Source organism: Neovison vison, chromosome 7, assembly GCF_020171115.1.
Source record: "Neovison vison isolate M4711 chromosome 7, ASM_NN_V1, whole genome shotgun sequence".
NCBI classification, from domain to species: Eukaryota; Metazoa; Chordata; class Mammalia; order Carnivora; family Mustelidae; genus Neogale; species Neogale vison.
In genome coordinates this window covers 202927619-202953818 of record NC_058097.1, presented here as the reverse complement: position 1 = coordinate 202953818, position 26200 = coordinate 202927619, and the positions used below count along the sequence as shown (strand labels likewise).

General features: G+C 64.2%; 1 protein-coding gene across 3 annotated transcripts; it reads left to right on the top strand.

Annotated features, from left to right (window-relative positions):
* The first annotated feature begins 55 nt into the window (after window positions 1–55).
* Window positions 56–26200, top strand: CHID1 (chitinase domain containing 1). Of its 3 annotated transcripts, none has more exons than XM_044259925.1 (13): window positions 56–74; window positions 8462–8614; window positions 9139–9288; window positions 9539–9671; window positions 10362–10406; window positions 10887–10993; window positions 11311–11372; window positions 14399–14491; window positions 17689–17790; window positions 18355–18510; window positions 25545–25625; window positions 25843–25885; window positions 26021–26200. In XM_044259925.1, the coding sequence occupies exons 2-13, from the start codon at window positions 8504–8506 to the stop codon at window positions 26117–26119; spliced, it is 1182 nt and encodes a 393-aa protein (XP_044115860.1). In that variant the 5' UTR covers window positions 56–74; window positions 8462–8503; the 3' UTR covers window positions 26120–26200. The 3 variants fall into 3 exon arrangements, with proteins under 3 accessions (XP_044115860.1, XP_044115862.1, XP_044115861.1); XM_044259927.1 differs by lacking the exon at window positions 56–74 and adding an exon at window positions 834–898; XM_044259926.1 differs by lacking the exon at window positions 56–74 and adding an exon at window positions 868–888.

The window sequence follows — 26200 nt, the reverse complement described above, 5'->3', positions numbered from 1 at the left end:
GCTGCAGAGGGTCAGCTGGCAGGAAATATGGGGAAGAGAAAGAAGGAAACAGGACTAGGAAGAGAGAGAACGAGGTTCGGTTCAGAAAGAAGCGTCTCAGCGGCGGAAATGGGGAAGCGAGCCAGGCGGCGCGCCCTGGGGCTGGAGGCGCAGAGCCGGGCTGGACGGCCGAGCGGTTTTCTGCGGGAGACTGCCCGGAACAGCTAGGGATGCGGGCGGGGGCTGCACCCAGAGTAAAAGGCCTGGGGATGAGAATCGCTGGCCACGTCGTGCCCAGTCCCCGCGGTGCCCATTCCTCCTGACCGCGCTGGGCTGGAGGGGCTTCTGCCTGCCTCTGGGAGGGCTCCGGCCTGTGGGAGCTGCCGCCGGCCGCCGCAGACCCCGCAGGCAGGACGGAGCCCCGGGGCTCGGCTGGCGGGGCCGCTCGATGTCCCGGGGCCACACGGACGCTCTGCGGCGGAGGACTGGACCGCGCTTACTCGGGGGCATGTGGGGGACGTCGGGGAGGGCCAGGAGGGAGGGTGGCCGCCAGAGGGGAAGGAGGGGCGCCGGGAGACGCGACTCCCGATGCTCACCGCGTGGCCGCCTCGCGGCAAGGCTGGGGCGCCAGCCCCCACCCCTACCCTCGCGGTCCCCTGCCCGGGCCCTGTCCCGGGCCCCCTGCCCTCTGCCCGGGACCGGGTCCTGCATCAGACCCCGCCCCGGCACCGCCCCCGGCACCGCCCCCGGCACCGCCTTACACCGGGGCCCCCGCCCCCGGGCTTCGGCCCCGCCCCAACCCCGGCGTGCCGTGCGCGGCGGCTGCGCTCCAGCGTTCTGGGGCGGGACTTCCGGCAGCGTCCGCGAGCGTCTTCCGGCGGCGCGAGAGGGTCGTCCGGCCGGCCTCCGGTACGTGAAGGTGAGCCCCGCGGCGGTCGGCCGGGGTGGTGTCCGCGCCCCGCGTCTCGGCGCCTGCTGCTCCTCCTCCTCGCGCGGCCTCAGTTCCGCGCCGCGAAGTGGGCTCGCGGGGGACGCGTGTGAGAGGAGGCGCGGCGCGAGGGAGCGCGGGTGTGAGATGGAGCGGTGAGCGTGCGGGGCCGCGAGTGCGGGTGAGGCCGTGCGGGCCTGCGAGCGAACCGGTGTGAGAGTGAAGGTGGGGGAGGGAGGACCTGAGGAGGAGACGAGTGTGACCGGCACGCTTGGCGTGAGTGAGGTGCGTGTGAGCGGGTGTGAGCGTGCGGGGCCGGTGCGTGTGAGTGTGCGGGGCCGGTGCGTGTGAGCGTGCGGGGCCGGTGCGTGTGAGCGGGTGCGTGTGAGCGTGCGGGGCCGGTGCGTGTGAGTGTGTGGGGCCGGTGCGTGTGAGTGGGTGTGAGCGTAGGGGCCGGTGCGTGTGAGCGGGTGTGAGCGTGCGGGGCCGGTGCGTGTGAGCGTGCGGGGCCGGTGCGTGTGAGCGGGTGCGTGTGAGCATGTGGGGCCGGTGCGTGTGAGCGGGTGTGAGCGTGCGGGGCCGGTGTGAGTGAGTGGGTGCGTGTGAGCGTGCGGGGCTGGTGCGTGTGAGCGGGTGAGAGTGCGGGGGGCCTGGGAGAGAACGGGTGTGAGAGCCGATTGTGCCAAACGGTGTGGGGGTGAGCGTGCGACGGGAGGGTGAGCAGCACCCTTAGTGTGCCTGGGCTGCTGAGCCAGGGCGTGGTGGCCACCCTGTCCCAGGGGCCACGCCGGGGTGCGGGGCAGGTGGCCCGTGCCGGTTGGGGCACCCGGGGCTGGGTCCCTCTGCGTTCGGCCACACGCCTTGAAAGCCGTAGACGCTGCGCTCTGGAAGGTGACCTGGCCCCTCGTTTGCGCAGAGCCAGGGGACAGCGGGTTGGTGGCACAGTGGACCCCGAGCCCCCTGTGGCGTCCGTGGCTGCGTCGGGTGCGTGTAGCCCGGGGCCGCGCCGCAGCTTCACCTCCCAGCTGGGCGCACTGGGCTCCCTGAGCCCGGGCCTGGCAGGGCGCACGGGGGCAGTGAGGGTCCCAGGGCCGGGCTCGTCCCGCCCCCCACACTGCCCTGCCTGGCCAGAGCCGCTGGCCCCTCACGCGGGAGCACGGTGGGCTCCGGGACGTGTGCTGCCGAGACTGCGTGGGATGGACCGTGGGCTTGCGGCGAGCGGCCGGACTCTGTGGGCCGGACAGTGGCTCGGGTGCGCCGCGCGTTGGTGACAGCTCAGGGCACGGCGGCTAGCGTTTCTCACGCTGCGTCGGACTGAAGAGCCAGACCGGTCTGACGAGTAAAAGTCCGTTTCCTTTTTTTTTTTTTTTTTTAAGATTTTATGTATTTACTTGACAGAGATCACAAGCAGGCGGGGGTGGGGGGAGCAGGCTCCCCGCTGAGCAGAGAGCCCGATGCGGGGCTCGATCCCAGGACCCTGAGATCATGACCTGAGCCGAAGGCAGAGGCTTCACCCACTGAGCCGCCCAGGCGCCCCTCCTTTTTCTTTTTTTAAAGATGTACGGGTTCGGGAGTGAGCCGGTGGCGGGGCGGGACCGGGAGAGAAGCGCAGGCCCTTCCGGGCTCCGCGGCCAGAGCCGAGAGCGAGCGCTGGACGCTCAGCCCGCGGGGCCACCCAGGCGCCCCTAAAAATCAGTTTCTTTAAAACGAGGCGAGGAAGATTCGCAGCGTTTCCCGAGCACGGCAGCTCTGGTGAGCGGCTTTCACGCGACACACGCCTGTGCACACACGCACACCTGTGGCGGCCCGTGGCACACCGCTACTGTGGGTCCCAGAGCGCTTGAAGGTTACTGCGGTGACGCGCAGTCCTCGGTCCGCACTCGCCGACAGTCCTCCCAGGAGCTCGGGGTCCGCGGAACACGGGCTCTCCGTTGTTGGAGCAGATCGGAGACCCCTGCCTTCCAGGGCCCCTCTCGGGGGCCACAGACCTGAGCTGGTCACTGACACCACACTCTGCGGGCCGTGCTGCCTGAGGGAGGTCACTGTGTGCGTGGGGAGAGCCGGCGTGAGTGCTGGGGCTCTGCAGAGCACCATGGGAGAATTTGCCCTCGGGCCTCAGGAGGGATGGCCGCTGCCCACGGTGCTAGCAGGGGCCGTGGGAGGTGCCAGACAAGGCCTCGCTGCTGCTTAGCCGCCCCCCCGCCGCCCCGCACGTCCCAGCAGCTCACACAGTGTGTCCTCCCTACCACATGTCAGGCATTCGGTCTGGAAGGTGCGTGGCCGGTCAGGGAGAGGCCCAGCACTCATGATACCATCGCGCCTCACGCCGGGGCTGGCCGCTGGGCGCAGTCGGTGGCACTGCCAGTCCAGGCCTTGAGCTCAGTCTGGCTCTTTCCATGGCTGCCTCCACTGTATACAGAGCCTGGCAGGGTCCATCTCCCTCCCCCAGACCAGCTCCATTTCTATCCTTTCCTCTTTCTTCCTTCCCCACGGTGTGAAATAGGTCAAGGGGCAGGTGAGCCATAGGCAGAGGGGTCTCTAGGTGGGCGGGTGGTGAGTGGGGCAGCAGTCCGTGGACAGAGGACGTGGAGGCTACTGGGGCACACCCCAGGCTACTATGGATTGCTTGAGGACCACCCTACCGCTTGGTTTCTCCTACTTTCATACTCAGTGACCCAGACCTCCACCCTGGAGCCGAGCCAGAGACTCAGGTCATGGAGTGGACCCAGGGGGGCTGGGGTCAAAGGTGGGGGTGCCCGGCAGAGTAGGCACTACTCCTCACACACACCGCCCCACTCCATGTGGCTCCTGCCGGCAGGTGCTCTTGTCCGCGGATGCACAGCTGTCCTCTCAGCTCCGCAGCCCCTCGTGCAAGCATGTGTGCTCAGGTGTCTTTCTGGCCTCCTGGTGGCCAGGCTTCCGAGAGTTAGCCCCTCCCAGCTTGGCTGCCTCGATGTCGGCCTAACCCAATGAGTTTTGGGCCACCTGCCCTCTGCTGTGGCTGAGGAAGCCCACGTCAGAGCTGTGGTCACAAGATGGGAGGGGGGCAGGGACTGTTGTCCTTGATGATTCTGATGCCAGGAAGTGTCGGGAGAGGAGCTGCTGGGGAGGGGCGGGGGCAGCGGATGGCAGTCTGGGCCTGGGTCTAGGGGGCAGCGGATGGCAGTCTGGGCCTGGGTCTTTGCTTCCCTCCCACAGCCCCTTCAGAATTGCCCTTGCAGCTGTGTCCCTTCTGTCCTCCTGTGAAGCCCTTGGGCCAGCCTTTTGTGCCTCCCTGCCTCTTGGGGAGGGACCTCCAGGGCTCTCACCCTGACCTCTGCCCTCCCAGGGCAAGTGTGCCTTGCAGCTGCCCAGGGGTGATGGCCCGAAGCCATGCGGCCTGTGCTGCTCTGCCAAGGAAAGTTGCTGAGAGGAGGGTTTGGGAGGAGGTAAACACAGGCTCCTGGCCAGGAGGTTAACAGGGGGGAGGGGATGGAGGGGTGAGTGCTGCAGAAGGCCTGACTCTCAGCTCATGACAGGGCATACCCTGCCTGGGGCTCTGGTGACCCCAGAGCCCCTGCTCATCAGGAGGCTCTGCTGGCTCCGTGGGGCCTGTGGCGTCTCCTCTGGCTCTGCCACCAAGTGGCTCCTTAGCTGGTCTGGAGGGGGAAGTCCAGCTGTGAGTCTCTGGACCCACACACTTGCACACCTCAGAGCCTCATTAAGACTACAACCAGCCTGGGCCTGCCTGTTACTCGACTGCCCTGGGTGTGAACAACGAGGAGGCAGAATGGCTGGGGGGTGGGGGTGGGGGGGCTACAGAACCTGAAGGAGCCACAGGCTCTTCAAAGGCCAGAGCAGGAGAGCCAGAAAATACAAGCTGAGCCAAAAGATGCAGGGTTCTCCGCTGATAGCCTCCTCCTTTACTTTGTAGTATCGCCCTTTCTGTACTTTTCTCTGTAGGTGTGTATACACACAGGAATTCTTAAATAAGACTGGGATCCTTTTGCATATGTGCGTTTCATAACATTTGCACCCCCCAGTGCACTGTGCACCGAGCACCCCAGTGCCTGTCCGTACTCAGCGTACGGAAGCGTGGGTTACCCTGTTTAGGCAGTGCCGTGATGAACCACCTCCGTTCCCCACAGAAGCGCAGGAGTCCCCCAGACTCTAATTTGTGAAAGGAAACATATTGGAAAGTATATTTATGACTAGACTGTCATCCAAAAGGTGTGTGCAAATTTGGCGTGAGTTGTTACTGCCCCAGGTCCACATCTCTGGTGCTCACCAGCACTGGGTGTCAGCTCCTTCCTTCAGTTGCTGGTGAAGCCGAGGTGCTGTTTCTGGGGCTTAATGCCTCTCTGTGTAGTCCAGGAGATCTCTGTATATTCCAGGGCGTCTCTGCCTGTTCCAGAGGATCTCTGTGTAATCCAGGGGATCTCTGCCTATTCCAGAGGATCTCTGCATATTCCCGGGGATCTCTGTGTACTCCAGGGGATCTCTGCCTATTCCAGGGCGTCTCTGCCTATTCCAGGGGATCTCTGTGTGTTCCAGGATATCTCTGTGTATTCTGGGGGATCTCTGTGTGTTCCAGGGGATCTCTGCATGTTCCAGGGGATCTCCGCTTATTTCAGGGCGTCTCTGCCTAATCCAGGGGATCTCCGCATGTTCCGGGGGATCTCTGCCTATTCCAGAGCGTCTCTGCCTATTCCAGAGGATCTCTGTGTGTTCCAGGGGATCTCTGCCTATTCCAGAGGATCTCTGCATATGCCGGGCCACCTCTCTGTAGTCCAGGGGATCTCCGCGTGTTCCAGAGCGTCTCTGCCTAATCCAGGGGATTTCTGTGTGTTCCAGGATGTCTCTGCGTATTCTGGGAGATCTCTGTGTGTTCCAGGGGATCTCCGCATAGTCCAGGGGATCTCCCCGTATTCCAGGGCGTCTCTGCCTAATCCAGGGGATCTCCGCGTGTTCCAGGGGATCTCTGCCTATTCCAGAGGATCTCTGCATATTCCAGGGGATCTCTGTGTGTACCAGGGGATCTCTGCCTATTGCAGAGCGTCTCTGCCTAATCCAGGGGATCTCTGTGTAATCCAGGAGATCTCTGCCTATTCCAGAGGATCTCTGTGTATTCCAGGGCGCCTCTCTGTGGTCCAGGGGATCTCCACGTATTCCAGAGCGTCTCTGCCTAATCCAGGGGATTTCTGTGTGTTCCAGTATGTCTCTGTGTATTCTGGGGGATCTCTGAGTGTTCCAGGGGATCTCCGCATAGTCCAGGGGATTTCCGTATATTCCAGGGCGTCTCTGTCTATTCCAGGGGATCTCTGCATATTCCAGGGCATCTCTATGTATTCCAGGGGATCTCTGTGTGTTCTGGGGCATCTCTACCTATTCCAGGGTGTCGCTGTGTTACTGGCATCTCTGTGTCTGGGGCATGTATAACGTGGGGTACTAATGCATTATGGGTCATCTCTATGTTACAATGTGTCTGTATTACACAGTATCTCTATTATGGGGTATCTGTATTGTGGGGTTTGCCTGGCTTTACAGGGTATCTGTGATTGCATGTCTATATAGGGTTCCTGTGTGTTAGGGAGTTTGAGGTTCTGTGTACTAAGAGGTATGACTGCTCCTCTTTGTTTCCTATATTTTTGCAGTGGGGCATTTTTTTATTTGAGTGTCTTTTTTCTTTTTTGTATAAGATTTTATTTATTTATTTATTTATTTGGCAGCGAGATAGTAGGCAGAGCGGCAGGCAGAGGGAAAGGGAGAAGCAGGCTTTCCATCAAGGAGGGAGCCCAATATGGGGCTCGATCCCACGACCCTGGATTGTGGTCCGTGCCAAAGGCAGCTGCTTAACTGACTGAGCCACCCAGGCGCCCCTTATTGGAGCCTCTTGTTCTCTTTCTTTTTTTTTTTTTTTTTAACATTTTATTTATTTATTTGACAGAGAGAGAGAGACAGATCCAAAGTAGGCAGAGAGGCAGGCAGAGAGGGGGGGGGAAGCAGGCTCCCTGCTGAGCTGAGCCTGATGTGGGGCTCGATCCCAGGACCCTGAGATCATGACCCGAGCTGAAGGCAGAGGCTTTAACCCACTGAGGGCCACCCAGGTCCCCCTTATTCTTTTTTTTTTTTCAATAAATATTTTATTTATTTGACAGAGACAGTGAGAGAGAGAACACAAGCAGGGGGAGTGGGAGAGGGAAACACAGACTTCCCGCCAAGCAGAGAGCCTGATGTAGGGCTCAATCCCAGGACGCCGGGATCATGACCTGAGCTGAAGGCAGACACCCAGCGACTGAGCCCCCCCAGGCAATCCGACTCTTTTTTTTTTTTTTTTTTTTTTTTTAAGATTTTATTTATTTATTTGAGAGAGAGAGACAGTGAGAGAGAGCACGAGCGAGGAGAAGGTCAGAGAGCGAAGCAGACTCCACATGGAGCTGGGAGCCTGATGTGGGACTCGATCCTGGGACTCCAGGATCACGCCCTGAGCCGAAGGCAGTCGTCCAACCAACTGCGCCACCCAGGCGTCCCTCTTTTTCTTGATTTGTAAGAGTTCTTTGCTCATTATGGATAGATAATGGGTAGGAATGCTTTGTGAAGTACGTTCTAATTTTTTTTTTTCTGGCTTATTCTTTAAATTTGCTTTTTTGTTTCCTAAATGAAAGTGTCACTTTTTTCTTTTTTAAAGATTTTATTTATTTATTTGACAGAGAGCACACAAGCAAGGGGAGTGGCAGGCAGAGAGAGAGGTAGAATCAGGCTCCCCCCCGCCCCCGCCCCCCCCCCCCCGCCACCAGCAGGGAGCCCGATGCGGGGCTCTATCCCAGGATCATGACCTGAGCCAAAGGTAGCTGCTTACCAACTGAGCCACCCAGGCGCCCTTAAAGTGTCACGTTTCTTTCTTTTTCTCTTTTTTTCTTGCTTTTATAGGATTTTATTTATTTATTTGAGAAGAGAGCGCAAGCGGGGGTGAGGGGCAGAGGGAAAGGGATAAGCAGACTCCCCACTGAGTAGGGAGCCCAACGCAAGGCTCCATCCTAGGGCCTGAACTGAAGGCAGACGCTTTAGTGACTAAGCCGCCCAGGTGCCCCTAAAGTGTTGCATTTCTGTGTAAGGAATTCCGTTGGCGTGTTCTTCCCTAACCTCCACAGTGCTGGCGTACTCGGAAGGGCCTTCTCTGCCTGAGTTTACAGAAGCAGACACCCATATTTTCTTCAAGTCCTTTCTATGGCTCTGCTGTTTTACACTTAAGCCCTCCAGTAGCCTGGATTTCTTTGGGTTGGTGGGAGGCAGCCGCCGTTTTCCCAGATGGCACCCGTGGTCAGGGCAGCCCGGAGGTAGTGGAGAAGGTTTTCTGACTAGCAGCAGGGAGACCCCTTTCTGGGCATCTGAAGAACAAGGGGCCGAGCAGTGCCGAGGGCTGGGCAGGCTGCTGGGGCTAGCCCTGGGTAGGGCTCTGTCCCGGGACCAGTGCCCAGGCCAGTGCCACAAGGACCCAGGCCCTATGAGGGGCTCATTTGGCAGAGGGGACACTGCACACTGCTGGTGGTCATGTGTGCTCTGCTGTCCCCGCAGCCCCCGGCCCCTGCGGTTGGAGCGCACTGTGGCGCTCCCGCCATGAGGACACTGCTCAGCGCACTGTGGCTCGCTCTGGCCTGCAGCCCCGTCCACACTACTCTGTCAAAGTCAGATGCCGGAAAGGCCGCCTCGAAGACGCTGCTGGAGAAGGTAGGCGTGTTCCGGAGGCTGGCTTCTTCCTGCCGCCTGGAGTCGTGTGTCAAGGCCTGTGATGCTAGACTCTGTGGGCCCAGAGCCTAGGGCCTTGGCCTCCTTGGGCCGCTGGCCAGTACTGCCCAGGCTCTGGCTGATGGCCTGAGGGGGAGCAGTTTCTGGCGATGGGGCTGAGGGTGTGCTGGCCCTCGCTAGCCCAGAGTTCAGCCTTCAACCTGCCTCTGCTGCTTCCCGCGGCCGCACTCATCCTGCGCTGTGGAGTTCTGTCATATGCGCGGCCGTCGGGGGATCCGTCGAGAGACTCGCCACGCCTTTGTGCCGTTTTGCTGGCATAGGAGAGTGAGTCCTTAGGGACTGTCAGCTTCCTCAAGGGCGGGCCTTTCCCTGTGGGCTCCGGTCAGCGGCACCGTGTTGGTCCCAGGACACAGTGCCTGCCTGATCCGAGGACCGTTGCTCAAGGTCCTGTGGCCTGCCTGTGGACGGCAGGCCCTGACCGCTTAGTCCTTTTGCTTTTATCTCAGACTCAGTTTTCAGAGAAGCCTGTCCAAGACCGGGGTCTGGTGGTGACAGACCTTAGGGCTGAGGATGTCGTTCTGGAGCATCGTAGCTACTGCTCAGCCAAGGCCCGGGAGAGGCACTTTGCCGGGGATGTCCTGGGCTACGTCACTCCAGTAAGCCGGGCCCTGGGGCGGATAGGGAGGTCCCGAGGGCATGGTGGCCACTGGAGTCCACCTTCCAGGGCTGCTGCCATGCAGGGGCATGGGGAAAGAACGATCGAACAAGTGACAGCCATCCCATGGGTTTTCTGGGGACTCGTCTTGCATGGCACAGGTGGGCCTGTGGGGTCCCGGTTCGGAGGTGTGTCTAGGGCCCTCTGTCCACAGCTGCAAGCGCACTCACCTGTTCTCCATTTCCTGCCAGTGGAACAGCCATGGCTATGATGTTGCAAAGGTCTTCGGGGGCAAGTTCACACAGATCTCGCCCGTGTGGCTGCAGCTGAAGCGGCGGGGTCGGGAGATGTTCGAGGTCACGGGCCTTCATGACGTGGACCAAGGTTCTCGCGTTGCTGCTCATCTGTGCTGGTCCTGAGGGCTCAGAGGGTGTGAGTGCATGTCCGCCTGTGTGAGTGTGAGGGTGTGACTCTGTGTGGGACTGTGTGCATAGCTGAGTGTGTGTGCAGGAGCGTGAGACTGTCGGCCCTTGGCCCAAACTCTGTCCCCTCTGGCGGTTTGTACGCAGGGTCCAGGGAGGAGGTGTCTGGGAGGGCCCAGCTGTCTTGGCGGCCCCCTCTGTGAGCACGCACCCAAGTTCACATAGCTGTTGCCCTCTGCAGTTTGAAGAGGGGATGTGTTAGCTAGTTGTAGTGTTCCGAGACCTGAAGCCATCCCTTGATGCTGGGAGAGCCGTGTCGGAGGACACAGGCTGGGCAGCACTGGGACCTGGCCCTCAGGCACCCTTTAGCTCCAAGAAACAGCCCCAGCCTCCTTGGAGGCCACCTTTGTCTAGATGTGGCCAGTGCCACCACTTTGTCTCTGGTGGCCCAGAGGTCTGACCTGCCCTGGCTGGTCTGCAGGGGGAGGAGAGGGGAAGGGAGAAGAAAGGAGGGGAAGAGGAGGAGGGGGCTAGACCCACGGAGTCTCTCCTGCCGCCTCCCCTCTTCACGTCCATTGCAGGTGCCCCAGCATTTTCTCCCTCGGGAGGGGCTGCGCCTTCCTGCTTTGACTCTCCTCTCCTCGTCCCACAGGATGGATGCGAGCGGTCAGGAAGCAGGCCAAGGGCTTACGGATAGGTAAGTCCGGTGGGCCTGGGCTGTCAGGGCACCCAGCCCTTAAGCCACACGCTGTGAGGTAGCGGCCCTGGCAGGACCAGGCTGCGAGTGATGCCAGCCCTACCTGCCCAGTCCCGGGGCTCACAGCTGGCAAGGCTGTTCCCAGAGCACAGTGGGATTAGCGGGGTCTGGGGATTGGAGCAGGGGAACAGGCGGCAGCTGCACAGGAGGAGCCATGCGGGGTGGGGCCGGCTGGGGACTGATCCGGGTGAAGGACAGTCCGGAAGGAGCCAGGCAGTGAGGAGCTGGGAAGCTGGGGTCTGGGCATTCAGAAACTTGGCGTGTGCCGGGAGAGGAGGTCGGCATTACCCGATGCCCCACCCTTGCCAGGTCACATGGGTGCTCAGCTGTGTGGTCATTCTGCTGTGGTGGCCAGGGGCTACCCTGAGGGCAGGGCCAGGTACAGAGGGGTCACTTTCCCTGTGTGGGTCTGTTCCCCAGTGCCCCGACTCCTGTTTGAGGACTGGACTCATGAGGACTTCCGGCATGTCTTGGACAGCGAGGATGAGATAGAAGAGCTTGGCAAGACCATGGTCCAGGTGGCCAAGGTGAGGCCTGGCACTGCATGGGCTTCCTCTTGGCCACAGAGGTCCTCTGGGCTAGGGAGGCCTCCCTTGGGAGATACCTGGCTGCCCGCTGCCCTCCAGGCCCCCAGGGGTTGGGGTTGGAGAGACACATGAGTGAACAGGACACGCGAGGCTGAGCCCTTCTGCTCCCGGCTCCCGTGGGGACCCCCACACTGCCCCCTTCCAAGAGGGGCTTCGGGGCCTGCCATGACCTCCCCGATGTGTGCTGGCGGCTCCGTGACCTTCCCACCCACCCCTCCGAGCTGCTGGACCCTCTTCACCTGCCCTGTGCCTTTCAGAGGCAGCACTTTGACGGCTTCGTGCTGGAGGTCTGGGGCCGGCTGCTGAGCCAGAAGCACGTGTGAGTGGGCTGCGGGCTCTTCCTGGCCCCCGGCGTCCTGGAGGAGGCGCGAGGAAGGACCGAGGGAGCTCCGTCGTGGGGAGGGCCCGCGTCCTCCACCCCGGGAGGGACGGCACCGCAGAAGCACTCAAGGGCCAGCGTCTGGCCCTCACCACGCTGCATGGATGGGGAAGGGGGTGTGATGAGCGTCCCCCAGGGATGCCTGGCAGGGGAGACCGGCCCAGGTGGTACCAGCAAGGGTAGACGGGGCCGTGAGCGGGAGCTCCTCTGCCGAGAAGAGGTCCGCGGAGTGCGGCCACGGAGTCCTCTAGGACGAGAGCAGCCGCCCAGGCCCGCAGGCTCTACGTGCTCCCCTCGCAGTGGCACCCACCCGCCTGTGACCAGAGTGACCAGGCAGAGTGGGAGTGGTCCGGTGTGGCCTGCAGTGGCCACCACCCATTTCCGTCGGGGTCATGGGGTCAGCCCCACAAAGGACGGGGCTTGTCGAGCTCGCCTGTGCGGGCCGCTTTGGATGTTTGCACAGCAGAGCAGTGCTGTGACCTGCACGGGGCTGGGGGCAGCAGAGGCTGGCGGCCAGCTACCCCTGGCTCTGGAACAGCCATCCCCTCCCTCTTCTGCCTGTTGAAGTCTCAGCTCGAAGCCTGAGCTGCTCCCCCACCTTGCTTCTCCATGCCCGGCTGCCCGAGCAGGGGGCCCTGGGCTCGGGCGGCCCCCCCTTTCTACGCAGCTGCCGGCCATTCTCGGCCCACTCAGGGGCGGTGTCGGAGTGCAGGTGGAAGGCGTGCCGTTGGCTCTCGTCTCTGCCTAGGGCCCGGTAGGCCTGGGGGCTCCCTGCCCAGGGTTGGAGGGGCAGGCCTGGCTGGGCAGCTGTGGCTCCCACCACACTTGGGCCCGAGTCCGTAGCCCCGGAAAGGCCCTGAGGCCCAGTTTGTGGGGGAGGGTGGGTAGAGATCACGTGAGCCTAGTTGAGGTGCTTCCCGTGTTTGTCGGCAGCCGGCATAGGGCCAGTGTGCACGGGGTCCTGGCTCAGCCGAGAGACCCTCCTCACCTCTCCTCCCAGGCAACAGCCCTGACAGGGTGACCTTGCAGAACCTTCTGGAGGTGGAGCTAGAGCCCTTTCCCTGCTGCTTCTCACCAGGCAGCTTGATCCTGCCCGCTCACTGCAGGGGTGGACACCTGAGCCGCAGCTAGGATGTAGCAGGCACGTGTGACGGGCCGGCCAGCAGGGTGGGCAGGCCAGGTGGAGTGGGGTGGAGAGCAGCCGGCAGAGCAGATGGCTCGGGCCACATTGCTGCCTGGGAGCCATCTCCCAGGACGGGATGGGCCAGGCTGCAGTGAAGCATGATGGGAATATTTCACGAGGCCGTCCCCACCTGTCACCCTCTTTGGGACGTCTGACGAGGTGTCCGAGGGCACCGTTTCCTTCTGGAGAGGTCAGCCTGGAAAGGCCGTTGTGGGCAAATGCTGTGGGGCACATAGCCTGTGCGGTGTGGTGGGGACAGTGCTGCCCGGACGGCCTGGACTCCAGGGTCCGGCGTCCTCCGGCCTCCCTCCCACGCAAGTCCTCTGCGGAGGAGCAGGTGGTCTGAGCAGCTGGAGCAGGCAGGGCGGGCCCCAGCGAGTGGCCTGGTCCCCTCCATGCGCACCCAGGGCACACGGTGACCCTGGGTTCCCAGCTGGTGAGTGCCGCCCCCGGTGCACAATACCAGCCTTCCCTTCTCACAGAGAGGCAGTCCCAGGGCCGTCCAGAAAGCTAGCAAAGCTGGTGACGGTGCTGACGGTGCTGTGGACACCGTGACAGCTGTTGGCAGCATGGATGGGCACGTGCCCTGCAAGGTCTTGACCGGAGCCCAGGCCGCCTCGTTGCTGGAGAGACTCCCCCGCGCCAGGCCCCACTCCTGCTGAGCCATGCTCCCACGGTCGGTACCCAGCCCGTTCTTGTCCAGACAGCCGGGGCCGTACCTGTGCCCTGCGCATGTTTGTGGGGCCTTGAGGTGGGCACTGGGCCCTGTGCCCTGGCTGTGCAAGGGTAGCCAGGACAACACCCCCCCATCCCTGCCGGTGAGCATCCCGCTGCCCCAGCCCCTCTGATTGGCCCCATGTGTGGGCACTAGACTCACTGTGCTCTGCAGACTGGGCCCAGGCCGGACAGCCCAGGAGCAGCTTGGCTGCCTGCCCGTAGGGCTCCTGGGTGCCTGTCCCTTGATGGTCCTTGCTGCATGACCTGAGGGGGTGGGGTGGAGCCGGGTTAGTTTCCATTCCACTGGCCATACCTGGTGTGCCTGTAGGGGCCAGAGGAGCCCATGACTGCAGCTCCCTCTGTCCCCCACCTGGTGGCCCACTTCCTGTTGAGACCTGTCCAGGCCCATGTGGAGAGTCGCACCTGCCGCCCACGCACGAGTGTTCCTTCTGTGTGTCGCGGGGCCGAGGACACCCCCACCCTAGGACGGAGACGGGCGGCTGTGTCTGGGTCTTCCAGGCTCGGGGGTGGCCACAAGAAGGGACTGGGGAGTTGCGGCCAGTGCTCTGGGGCGCTGGGCTAGGACTCCACCTCAGCACAAGGCCTGGTTGGTGCAGCTGCCCTTGCTTTTCTGGTCCCGAGGCACCTCGCAGGTGCTGTGTGACCCCCAGTAGGTCAAGTGGTGTTTCGTGGCCTGGACTGACCCAGTCACCAGCAAGTCAACACCCAGGACACCTGTAGGTCCTTCCTCACCCCTGGGCCAGGCTGTGTGTCTGGGAGAGTCCAAAGGTGGTGAGATGCTGCCCGGACACCCCTTTTTTCCCCATGCTATTCTGAGGGTGACCCTGAGCAAGGAAGGACAGGAACCAGCCACATTCTGAGCAGGCCCAGTTTGGGGGGAGGGTGGCCCCTGCGGGACCTGCCGGGCCGCCTTGAGCGTCTGCATGGTGCAGGGCCACACTGGAGCCCTCCAGGATGCTAAGTGCCCATACAGGGGCGCCAGCCCCGTAGCAGGTCAGGCTCAGGCCCCTTGGCTTCCTGTCCCTGATCTCCGGGTTCTTCGCAGGGGTCTCATCCACATGCTCACCCACCTGGCCGAGGCCCTGCACCAGGCTCGGCTGCTGGCCGTCCTGGTCATCCCACCAGCGGTCGCGCCCGGGTGAGTACCAAGCTTGCTCGGGGCAGGCCGCTCCTTCCTGGTCGGTGGCAGAGCAGGGTGGGTAGATGCCGTGGCGCTGGGGACCCACGTCAGCCACGGTGGCATGTCCTTGCACATCCGCAGCGGAAGGCTGCACCTGTCCCCCCAAGCATTGGGGGACGTTAGAGGTTCTTAAATTTGAAGGGCCACGTCTTTTAGACACTTCCACTCACTGTCAGGTGCAGCCCTGGACCTTCCCCACGACATAGGTCCTTGGGCGGTCAGGGCCATGTGGTCACCTGGCCTCCTTCCCCAGCCCAGCTGTTCACCCTTCTGGACCCCAGGGGACAGGGAGGCTGAGCAGGCCAGGCCCTAGTTGTTGGAGCCATGTCTCCTCTCCCCAGGACGTCACCTGGTGCCCGGCACCACGGATGCGCCAGCTCTGTCATGAGGACCGGGGCAGACCCGGGGTCCAGGGGCGTTGTTGGGGAGCGGGCCACAGAGGTCTGGGTGGGACCAGCTGGGGGCTCTGTTTGGCCTTTGCTAGCCTGGCGCCGTGGCTCACAGGTACCTGCTGTTGTCCCACCGCTGGCCCGGGAGGAAGCAGCTGGCCCCCCATCGAGTGGCCCCAGGGTGGTGTGCTGAGGGGCGGGAGCCGCACGGGGGTGCCTCCGGGGCCTGGGATGTCCAGCCGCGGTTCAGAGCCCAGCGGGCTCGGGGAAGCGCCAATTGCCGCACGGAGCCTGCAGGGCACTCCAGCGGCTACAATAGCTGCTCCCTGGGACAGCGCCGGCCTGGCCTACGTGCCGCCAGAGGCTGTGGACTCTGCTCCCCTGTGCCCTCTGCATTACTAGGGCATCGCTCTGCCGGCGGAGTTTTCTCCCCGCGCTTTCAAGGTCCTCAGTCCACACCTGTGTCCCCAGGCCGGCACCTCCCTCCTAGAGCGGGGCGGGCACCGCTCAGCCCAGGAGGGAGCGCAGCCGGGGCCCCATCTGTCTGTCCTTCATGCTGCACGTACAGACGTCGGTGTGCACGTTGGTGAATGTGTGTGGGGTGCGCGTGTCCTGAGGCTCTGGTGGGGCCTGCTGCTCCCGGGGCAGGGGCTCTTGTGGCTGCCTGAGGTTGGAGTTCAGGCTGGGCCTGGAAGAGGAGCTTTCCTCTGCGAAGGCCGAGGGACAGGCCCTCTAGAGCCTGTGGGCGTGGCTGCAGCACCTGGTGCCCATTTCCCGGGTCTCTCAGATTCTGTGGGTGGCTCGGGGAGTGGGGCCGGCTTGGCCTTGTCATTGTTTACAGCCAGGAGCCACCCGTGGGATGGGTGCAGGAGGCTCCGTCCTCAGAGGCAGGGCCGGAGTGCCCACCTGCAGCGCTCTCCACAGAGCCTAGCGGCTTCTGGCACGGGCATAGGGCAGGGGTGCGGAGGATGCACTGGAGAGTCGGGGTGGTGACGGGTTAGCCGCCCCTCGGGGCCACCCCCCTGGGCCTGGCCTGGAAGGGCAGGAGGACTGCGGTGGGGTGCATCCATGCCCGGGGGTTCTTACTCTGAGCGCCTGGCACTGAAGCAGGAAGTAGCCCGCCCCTCACTCTTCAGCCACCAAGGGCACATGCACCGTGCTAAGGCAGCTGAGGGGGGATCTTGGGGGGACCGTGGCCAGTGTGGTCAGGGCTGAGGGTGGGCTTTCAGGTGTGATGGGCGCCCCTCCTGGCCACCTGGGTGTGCACTGTCCCAGCTGTAAGCCAGCCCAGTGTTTCCCCGAGGCTCTGGCTGGTGGTGGCCCACAGGAGCTCATCCCATGGACGTCAGGGACCCCATACACACTTGCTGACAGCTCCCCAGCAGGCCCAACAAATCCCGCGTCCTGGCATTTTCTGTGGCAGGATGTCATCGTGTAGTGGGATGCCATTGTGCCTGTCGTCCACCTCCCGAAGGCCTGCTAGTTCGGGCAGCCGTGCTGACTTTGAGCCCTGCCTGTGGGGTCGCAGCCACGCCCCGTGGAGCTGCTACCCTAGAGCCGTCACTCATCTGTGAGCTCCCAGTGGAGGAGGAGCCGAAGGCTTGGGTGGCCCCCAGGCCTGTGGGGAGCAGAGAGGGAGAGGGCGGACGGTGACCCCTGCCTTCTACACACCATCCGTCAGGTGCCCAGCAGGGCTGTTGTGGGGGCCGCCCTGTGGCTAGTGGCAGAGCCCCGTGGCCACACACAGAACCTACACTGACCCCAAGGAGGACTGGGCGCCAGAGAGCTGGTCGGGGGTAGGACTTGGGGTTTACCACCAATAGGTGACCCCTGTCTGGTGTCTGGGGGCAGATAGAGGAGAAGGGGTACAGCGTCGAGCTACAAGCGGCCAGAGGAGCAGCAAGATGGGACAGGGTCCTCGCTGGGGAAGAGATCAGTTGGCATCATGAGAAGTGGGGTCCCCTGGGGTGCCTGAGTGGCTCAGTGTGTTAAGCCTCTGCCTTCGGCTCAGTGTGTTAAGCCTCTGCCTTCAGCTCAGGTCATGATCCCACAAGCCCCACATTGGGCTCTCTGCTCAGCAAGGAGCCTGTTTCCTCCTGTCTCTCTGCCTACTTGTGATCTCTGTCTGTCAAATAAATAAACTCTTCAAAAAAAGAAATGGGGTCCCCGGCAGGTTGGGGCGACTGCAGCAGTGGGGCCAAGGGCAGACATGGCCGGTCAGGGTGACGGAGGAGGGTGGTCCCCGTGTGGGGTGAAGCAGGAGGGGCTGATGGCAGAGGGTTTGGGAGTCCTGGGCAGGGCAGCAGCTGTGGAGGCGTACGGGCTGGGAGCTGCGGGAGGAAGTTAAGGGGAAGACAGACCCCAAGGGGGTGGCAGTGGCTGCAGGGCCCCACCCTGCCCGGGCCAGCCAGCTCGGTGTGCAGGAGGAACCGTCTAGACGGGAGGCAGGGAGGGCCGCGACGGAGAGAAAGGAGCCTTTGCGTGAACGCCAGCATTGGGCTCGATCCGGTGGCCTTCTCGGCCCGTCCCTGCTCTTGGGAGTGTGGCCCTGACTTGGCTGCGGGCTGTACCCTTGAACTGAGTGACCAGTCACTTTCCGGGGAACGTGACCTGCAGCCCTCTGCCCGTGGAGGAAGGAAGGGGCGTGATCCGGGAGCCCCCGCAGCCGGCTTGCTCGGGCCTTGGGTGGGCTCGGGTGCCCGCCGGAGGTGGGGCTGGCTGCGCTGTGAGCGATGGGCAGTGGAGGACGCACGGTTCTTGTCGCAGGACGGAGCAGCGGGGCACGTTCACACACAAGGAGTTTGAGCAGCTGGCCCCGGTGCTGGACGGCTTCAGCCTCATGACCTACGACTACCCCACAGCACAGCAGTGAGTGTGTGTGCCAAGGGCCCCGTGGGTTCTGTGCCTTGGGACAGAGATGCTCACCCCTGGGGCCCGGACACTGGACAGGCAGAGGGGGCAAGGCCTGGTTGGCCAGCAGCGTGCGTGGGGCCGTGCTGCTGTCAGCTCTCGTCTCCAGGGACACAGGGCGCCTGCTCCCTTTTCCTCTGAAGCCCACAGTTGCCTATGCCCTGAGCAGCCTTCACATTTTCGGGGCACGTGAGAGGGGAGAGGACGGCTCTCATGGGAACACCATCCTGGGGTGTCCATCTGTGCCAGCATAGTGGCCGCTGGCACTGGGCCTGCCTTGTTGCTAAGGAGAAGCTGCTCCTCTGGGTGGGATCCCTGCCTCCAAGGGAGCCCGGGGCGTGGGCGGTGTCACGGTGCTGTCTGCCCGGAGGCCTGGGTCCAGCTGGAAGGTGCTGCAGGAGGCCTGCTGTCTGCTGCCCTCCTTGCCCCCGTGCGGCCCGCTGCGCCAGCCTGGGGTGCCCACAGGACGTGGCGGGAGGCCTCTGCCTGCAGCTGAATCCCACTCCTCCCTCGCCCCCACAGGCCTGGCCCCAATGCACCATTGTCCTGGGTTCGAGCCTGCGTCCAGGTCCTGGACCCCAAGTCCAAGTGGCGCAGCAAGATCCTGCTGGGGCTCAACCTCTATGGCATGGACTATGCAGCCTCCAGGGACACACGCGAGCCTGTCATCGGGGCCAGGTGAGCCCAGCGTCCCCACGATGTGGCACGACCCTCATTCCTGTGGGTCTGCGAGTCTCCCGGGGGTGGTGGCTTAGAGCTGGGGAGGGGCCGGGCAGGGTCTGAGCCTGTCGGGTTGGGGGGCACTGTCCTAGCACTGCCGCCGGGACACCCCTCGACCCCTTGAGGTTGCGCCCCGTCCGCAGGCAGACCGCCTGCCCAGTGCGAGAGGCAGGCAGGCCTGGCCCAGGAGGCCCTCCGTTCAGGCGCACACCCACTCCGTGTGGGGTCGTCTCCTGCCCAGGGCCCCCTCATGGCTCTTCCCTCCCTTCTGCTGGTGGCAATTCGGTCAGCCTCATTCGGCGCTGCTTGTTTGGAAGGTGCTTCTCCTGGGCGTGTGGCCCCAGGCTGTCTCGTCCCTGGCTTCCTGCCACAGCTGTCCGGCGACCCGGCGCCAGGCACACGTCGGTGGCCGTCCTGTCACGTGCTTTCCTTTCTGTGTTTTGTCTGCGTTGCTGGTATAGTGCTGAGCGTAGCTGCCTGCTTTTCTGTGTTCTGCACTTGGTTTGCATTGAGTTTTGGGACCCGTGTGTTTATACTTTTAATGAAATTTGGAAAAATTTTGGCCAGTTTCTTCAAATTCTTTTTTCTGTCCCTTTTTTCCTCTTTTCTCCTTCGGGCTCTCAAATCCGTGCGTCAGGTCAGTCGCCCCCGCTCGCTGGCGTTTCCTCTCTCGCTCGGTGTTCCCTGGTGTTGCGTGCCCGTGGCGCGCGTGCTGTCCCCTCCCTGCCTTTCCCGCTCGCGTGGGCTTGGCCGCAGCAGCCGCGCTCAGAGTCCGGCCGCCCCGGGTCCGTCTGCCGGCGCTCCTCTCCCCGTGCTCCTGGCTGGCCGTTGCCCCGCGGACCTGTGCCCCCGGGGTAGACTCCAGATGTGGGGAACTGCTTCACGTGAGGCGTCCGGACGCCGTGCGAGCTGGCCGCTCTTCCGGAGCGCCGTCCTGTCGGCGCGGACGGGGTCCGCGTGCTGCGCCCCGGGGGCCTGCCTGTCACACCTGCTGTCCTTGCCGGCGCTTTCTCTGTGGGTCACCTGCAGGCCCGCCTCTGCCAGGGATCGGGCGTGTCATCCTGGGCCGGGGGCTGACTGCTCAGTGTGCTGCCCCACCAGGCCTGTGTACGCCTGGCCGGACCTGTTGTCCGTGGAGACCCTCTAGCAGTTTCGGGGGGAGGAAGCTGTTCTGTTGGCCCTCGGCTAGACTCACGTTCTGAGGGGCTGCTCCTAGCCACCTACCTTGGTTGGGGCAGGGGGGGCTTCCCTGTCTCCTCCAGGCCCCTCCTGCTCTGAGGGCTTGGCTTCCAGGACAAGGAAGAATGCCCGTTGGGGGCGGGGGGGGGCAAGGCCACCTCTCTCTTCGGCTGTCCCTTCCGTTGGGGGGACATCAGGATCTGCTCTGCTCTGTGGCGGGGACGGGCCGGTGGTGGCCCCACCAGGACCACGTCCTGCGTCTGCACAGCTGATGCTGGGCTCCAGTGCAGGCCTGTAGTGCCCACCCCTCGCCTGCCCCTGGCGCCGGGCGCACTCCGTCTGAACGAGGACCTGCCCCTCTCTGCTGGGAAGGGCCTGGGGAGGTGGCGTGGCGGAAACAGCAGGAGCCGGGACAGGAGGCCAGGGACTGGCTCCTCAGCTGCTGGGGGCCGAGGTGGTGCCTGGCCAGTTGGCAGGGACGCCGCCCCCTCTCCCTGAGGCAGACTGCGGTTCTCGGCACCAGGCCGCCCCGTCCCCGAGAGCTCCCCGCTCCTCTCCATCTGTCCTTCCGGCCAGGGCTGCTCTGTGCTCCTCCTGCGCTGCCCCTCCCCCATTGCAGCCCCGCACTGATGGGATTGCTGAGAAAGTTCTAGAAGTACTGCTGGGGCCCCTGCTCTGCCTGGTGTCCCTGACCCAAGTGCCTGGCTCATGGAGGCAGTGGCAGAGCCGTGTCCAGAGCTTGGGCTCCCAGCACCAGCCCCCAGGCCTTCAGGGAGCCTCGCAACACTGTGTACCGACTGGGCGACCGGGCGTAGGATCCTGCATGTGAGGCCAGAGGGCCCCAGTGCCCCTGCCTACCCCTGCTCCAGCCTCGGTTCTGCTGGCCCAGGCCTGTGCAGCCAGGAGGCGGAAGCCCTGTGGTGCTTAGGCCGCCTGCACCCCCGTACCAACACTGCAGACCCTCACTGTCCCCAGTCCCGGAGACTGGAAGTCCCAGATGCAGGAGCGGGCAGGGCAGGACGGCCCCCCGCCCCCCGCCCCAAGGCCTCTCTCCTCGTGTGTGGATGGCCGCGCTCTCCCTGGGTCCTCATGGGTCGTCCCTCCGTGCAGGTGTGTGTCCTGATCCCCTCTTCCTGTAAGGACCCCGGTCACATGGGATCAGGGCCACCCCGGGGACCCTGTGTCCCCTCCAGCACCTCTGTGGAGGCCCCAGCTCCAGATGCGGCCCAATCCTGGGGTGCTGGGGGTCAGGGCTCCAGCATGGGAATCTGGGGGATGCAGTTCATCCCTGCCACCACCTCTGGGGGGAGAGTCACCGTATCCACTTGGGGTGGGCCCACAGTAGCACATGGCGTGGATCCTCAGGCTTGTTAACCCCCAGACTAGCCGTGAGTCCCACACCCCCCACCTGCCCTCAGACTTGCGGGACTTCTGGCTGCTCCCCCGTCCTGCTCCTCACCCCCTTCTGAGATGTCCCCCACTCGGGCTGCAGCCCCCTCCCCTGCGGGCAGGAGGCTGAGGAGGGGGCGGCATGGCTCCGGCCTGAGGGCAGCGGGTTGGTCGGAGGCTGGTCTGCGGGCCCAGAGGATAGGGCTGGGCCGTGTGTCCGGGATAAACACGGGCCACCCTGACCAGTCAGGCAGGAGGCCACCACGCAGCCTCCGCGTCCCCCTGGCGAGCAGATGGCAGCTCAGCAGGGCCTCCCTTGTGTCAGAGTGGGCACAGTGCTGAGTTGGCAGGGCAGCGGCCCATGCATCTCAAGGGCGCATCGAGGTCAGGCCGCCTGTCCCACTTCAGCCCTGACTGGTCGGTGTGTCCCATAGAGAGGGGCTGAGGGGCCTTGGGTGGCGGTGACAGGCCTGTGGCCGGCAGGCAGGAGCAATACTGTCGCCTCTGGGCATTGGGTGCTGACCGACCTGAGGATTTTGAAGCAGGCAAGGGGTGGCAAGTGGTCACGTCTGCTTCTCGGGAGGGCCGCGGCAGCAGGCTACCCCAGAGTCCCCTCCACCCCGGCCTCTGCCTGCCTCACTTGAGAATGGGCCAGGCCTGGTGCCCTGAGACCAGGCAAGAGACTGTGGTCCTGCTGGTGGCTCCCGGAGTCCTCCTTGTCCCCCTCCTTGTCCCCCCTCCCCCGTTTCTCCCCTTGTCCCCTCACAGCCCCCGGGTGATCACAGGCTGCAGGGCAGAAGGGCTGACGCCGCAGGCTTTACCTGGTCTTTTATCTGCCTGTGTGGTGGGATCCAGGTGGATAAAAGCGTCCTTCGTCCCCAGGGATGTTTGCGGGAAGGAGCAGGTGCCCCCAGGGGGCCCACCTCCTGCTTCACTTCCCCCTCCCCTGGGAGTCCCCCTCTGGATCCTGGTAGACTGGGGGCCGCACCCTCCATGGTGGGCAGGAGAGGCCATGGTGGGGGGAGTGCCTGGGGGCTTGGCTTCTGAGCCCTGTGAGGAGCCCCCAGGGTCCCAGGAAGGGCTTCTCGCTGGTCCAGTGGCAAAAGGGCTGCAGTTCCAACAAGGGACCCTTGAGCCTCTAGCCCCAGATGAGGTGTGGAGGGGCAAACACGTGGCCCTCAGTGCGGTCAGATTCACGTTTAGGGGGCCTTTGCCAAAGCGGGGTCTCAAGCAGAGCATGTTCCTGGCACAGCACCTTCTCTGGGCCTTGCGGCACGGTGAGCTGGCCCGGTGGAAGGCACACGGGGCTGCCGGGGGTCAGGAGTGGCGTCCCCTGCCTCCGCAACAGGGGAGTCGAGCCTAGGGAGGGCCTCACGTCCCCCACCCCAGGTCAGTCTGGGGTGAGAGCTACAGTCCAGACAAGGACCGCAGCTCCTGGTGAGAACAAAGGACACAGAGTGGGGTGATGGCGGCTGGCCCCCCCAGTGTGGGCTGAGCACTCTCCCCACACCCGCATGAGCCCCCCTGCACCCGAGTGCCTCCCACCGAGGTAACAGCAACAGGGAGCTGCTCCTCGGGCCCCTGTGGGTCTGTGTCCACCTCCTTTGCCCACAGCCTGATTCTTCCGGGCAGTCCTCCTGGCCTGCGAAGGGGCCTGACCTGGAGACCCCTCTCAGGACCTCACCTGTTTGATCTGGGAGCCAGATGTTAGAGCTCAGCTCAGCAAGGCTCTGGATTGAGGCTGGGGGGGCGGGGGAGGCTCTGGTCGGGCACCCTAGAAGGCAGTTCACCAGGAGACACACCCTGGCCAGCCCCCGCAGGAACCTGCAGTGATGCACCCTGTTCCCCACGCAGCTGACGATGGGCCAGGTGTGGGGTGCTGGGGGGCCCCACAGTCACTCAGGCTCACCAGCTCTGCACCAGGAGCAGCCGGGGCAGCCTGCTTCAGGGTCGTCTGCCATCCCTATCTTGGTCTCTCCGACGCTGAGCCCTGGGCGTATTGCGGCAAGTGTCCCCAGTCCCTTCCAGGGAGTGTGGGACCAGCCACTTCACCATCTGCTCGGCCCCAGACAGAGCCAGGAGCCTGTGGTGGGGGCAGGAGGCCAGCTCCCTCAGGCCTGGCCTATGGCCTCCTGGCCTCTGCCAGCCGGGCCTGGGTTCTGTGACTGCCAAGGGGGCCTCAGGGACCGTGGTCTGCAGTGCCTGAGCAACCCTCCCAACTTACTCGTCTCTGCTGGCCACCCCCAGACAGCACACAGGCCTGTCATGACCATGGCCAGGCTCCTCTGTGTGGCCTGGTCAGTCTCCAGCTTTGGGGATTTTGGGCAGCTGTGAAGCCCCCGGAGGTGGTGTGGGTCTAGGTACTGATCTGTAGAGCCCCGTGCCTGCCAAGTCCCGCCCAAGAGGCCGTCCTGCTTCTCCGGCAGGCCGAGATGTTCCCTAGGGCCTAGCCAGCCCCGCGAGATCCCCCGCACCAGTCCAGGTGGACACCTGTTCTGAACCTCTGGGGCCTGCAGCCCCCACCCGGTGGGGCCTCTCCTGCCCCTGCCCAGGGATCCCCCCAGGACCCCAGGGAAAGGCAGCCCCAGCTGGACCACAGCCAGATGGGTCCGTAACAGGCAGGTCGTACTTGGCAGTCTCCTTGAGATCCAGGGCTCCAGAGCGTCTCGGGCACTCAGGGGCTTGGGGATGGACACTTCCCGGCAAGGCCAGTCCCTGTGGCCTGACAGCACTGCTGGGAATCCCACTCCTCCCGGTCAAGGACAGCAGGTCTGTGCAAAGGACCCATGGGCGGGGAGCTGTAGGGTGGAACTCGCAGGCAGGCTGCTGGGTCCCCGTCGCCATGCCCCATCGCCGTGCCCCATCTCACTCCAGCAGCCCCTGGGCGACCTCCCTGGGCTGCTTCTCGGGTCTGAGTTCCCGGGGCCCTGGGCCTTGCGTTGGTCTTTGTCGTCCTTTCCTTTGCTGGGTCCTGCTGCCCAGCAGCCTGCTCTCGTCTTGGTCCTGGGCCTCCTCGTGCACCTTGCTTGGAGGGTGCCCATCCTCACGGCCTGGCTCCCTGGATGCCTTCTGCTGTGCCCTGCCCATGAGGGGCAGCCCTGGGGGAGCCCCGCTGCCTGTCAGGGGGCCCTGCAGGCCAGGGTCCTCGTGTCACCCAAGACATGACTGGCCCGGAACCCACTGAACTTCTGGCGTGGGCCTACATCAGGGAGACCCTTCTCTCCCTGCCCCCCGGCCTGAGAAGACTGTCGCACGGCCTTTGGGGAGGCGGGGTCGGGACCGCTCCGAGGGGGCTCCGGGTTGGCAGGGCCTGGGGTGCGGTGGCTCTGGCTGCGGCAGGACTGGCGACAAGGAGAGGCCACTGGGCACGTGGGTCCCACCTCTGTGTTTGTCAGGCCCTGGGACCCCTGGCCAGTGGGAGGTCAGGAATCTGGGCTGGCGGGTTCCTGAGGTCGGGGTGCAGGCAGGTCCGCAGGCCAGCTCGGCCGCGGTCCAGCATGGACGGCTTAGACTTGGCCCAGCCTGTCGCGTGCCTCCGGTCTCGTGGGGGCAGGGGTCCCAGCGTGGCATGCAGGGAGACCTCAGGCCCTGCCACAGCAGGTGAGAAGCCACAGGCTAGTTTCCTTTGGAGCCGAGGGGCCCCTGCACCCCTCCCACCCTGCGCAGGGCCTTCCCTCCCTGGCTGTGGCGGGTCTTGCACACACGCATCCTGATTCTGTCTGGCCTCGTGGTACTTTCCGATCTGAGGCCTGGTCATGTCGGGGGAGGCGTCCTTCACGCCCACAGACTCCGCGTGGCCAAGCCCGCCAGGCAGGCCCGTTCGGTGCCTTCATTTGTGCAGCTGGCACCTCAGATTCCATAGTTTCCTCACCCGAAGAGAAGCCCTGAACCCTCTGCGCAGCGGTGCCCCGGATGACGGGTGAGCGCGGGGCGTTCTGCGGATCCGCCTCTCCTGCGACACTCCGCAGTCCACGAGCGCTGGCTCTGCCCCCAAACGCACACGCCGTCACTCTGTCCACACGGACGCTCGTGGGGCAGACCAAGGACAGCCGGAGGCCCCGTCGGGACGCCCAGCGCCGTGGTGCCGCCGCACACTTAGCCGCGCAGCCGCAGGTGCCGCCGGGCCCGCTGCTTCCATCTCCGCGGCCGTCTGTCGGCATCTCTGTCCTTCCCTGCCCCCGACGGAGGACTCGGCCCCCAGCCCACGCGGGCCCAGGGCTGAGGGTCCCAGGCGCTGCCCTGTGCTCCCGTGTCGGGGGTGCCCCCGTGACCCTCCCACAGTGGGTGTGCTGCGGGCGCTGCCTACACCGACGGGTCGTAGCCGCCGCGTCCTGCTGCCTGCCTGACAGCCCCAGCTGGCATGGCCCCTTCGGGTGTCCGGGCGGTCTCCAGGACGCCCACACCCATGCCGTGGCCCCCCCCAGGTACATCCAGATGCTGAAGGACCACAGGCCCCGGATCGCATGGGACAGCCAGGCAGCAGAGCATTTCTTCGAGTACAAGAAGTGAGTGTCCGGCAGGAGGCCCTAGGTGGGGGGTGCGCCTGCCCAGGCTGGCCAAGGGCTCCGGGGCCAGCAGCACCGCCTCCCGAGGGCTGCGTGGCCCGAGCAGTGGGACCCGTGGAGGGCCCTTCCCTGCGGGATGCAGAGCCCCCTTCCGCTGGGGATGGGGGGGTGGGAGGAGCAGAGGCGCAGGAGGCCCAAGGCCCATCTTCTTTTGCAGAAGCCGCGGTGGGAGGCACGTGGTCTTCTACCCAACTCTGAAGGTATGCATGGGCCGGCCTTGATGCTGGGGGTGGGCAGCAGGGGTAGCCCCTCCCACAATGACCCTTGCCCTCAGCGGGGCGGGGTGGGGGGCCCGGGTCGAGGGAAGGCCTGGCTGACGCTCCCTGTGGTGGCAGTCTGTGCAGGCGCGGCTGGAGCTGGCCCGGGAGCTGGGCGTCGGCGTGTCCATGTGGGAGCTGGGCCAGGGCCTGGACTACTTCTACGACCTGCTCTAGGCCTGGCCGTGAGCGGACGTAGGCTTGCCCAGCGACACAGTGACAGGTTCACACGCGAAATACAGACTCTTCTCGGTTTTC

Bases quoted from the DNA above. Each gene is read 5' to 3' on its own strand.
- CHID1 (XM_044259925.1), top strand. From the start codon at position 8,504: ATGAGGACACTGCTCAGCGCACTGTGGCTCGCTCTGGCCTGCAGCCCC. The intron at 8,615-9,138 runs GTAGGCGTGTTC...CTTTTATCTCAG, and splicing joins CGAAGACGCTGCTGGAGAAG to ACTCAGTTTTCAGAGAAGCC. The intron at 11,373-14,398 runs GTGAGTGGGCTG...GGTTCTTCGCAG, and splicing joins CTGCTGAGCCAGAAGCACGT to GGGTCTCATCCACATGCTCA.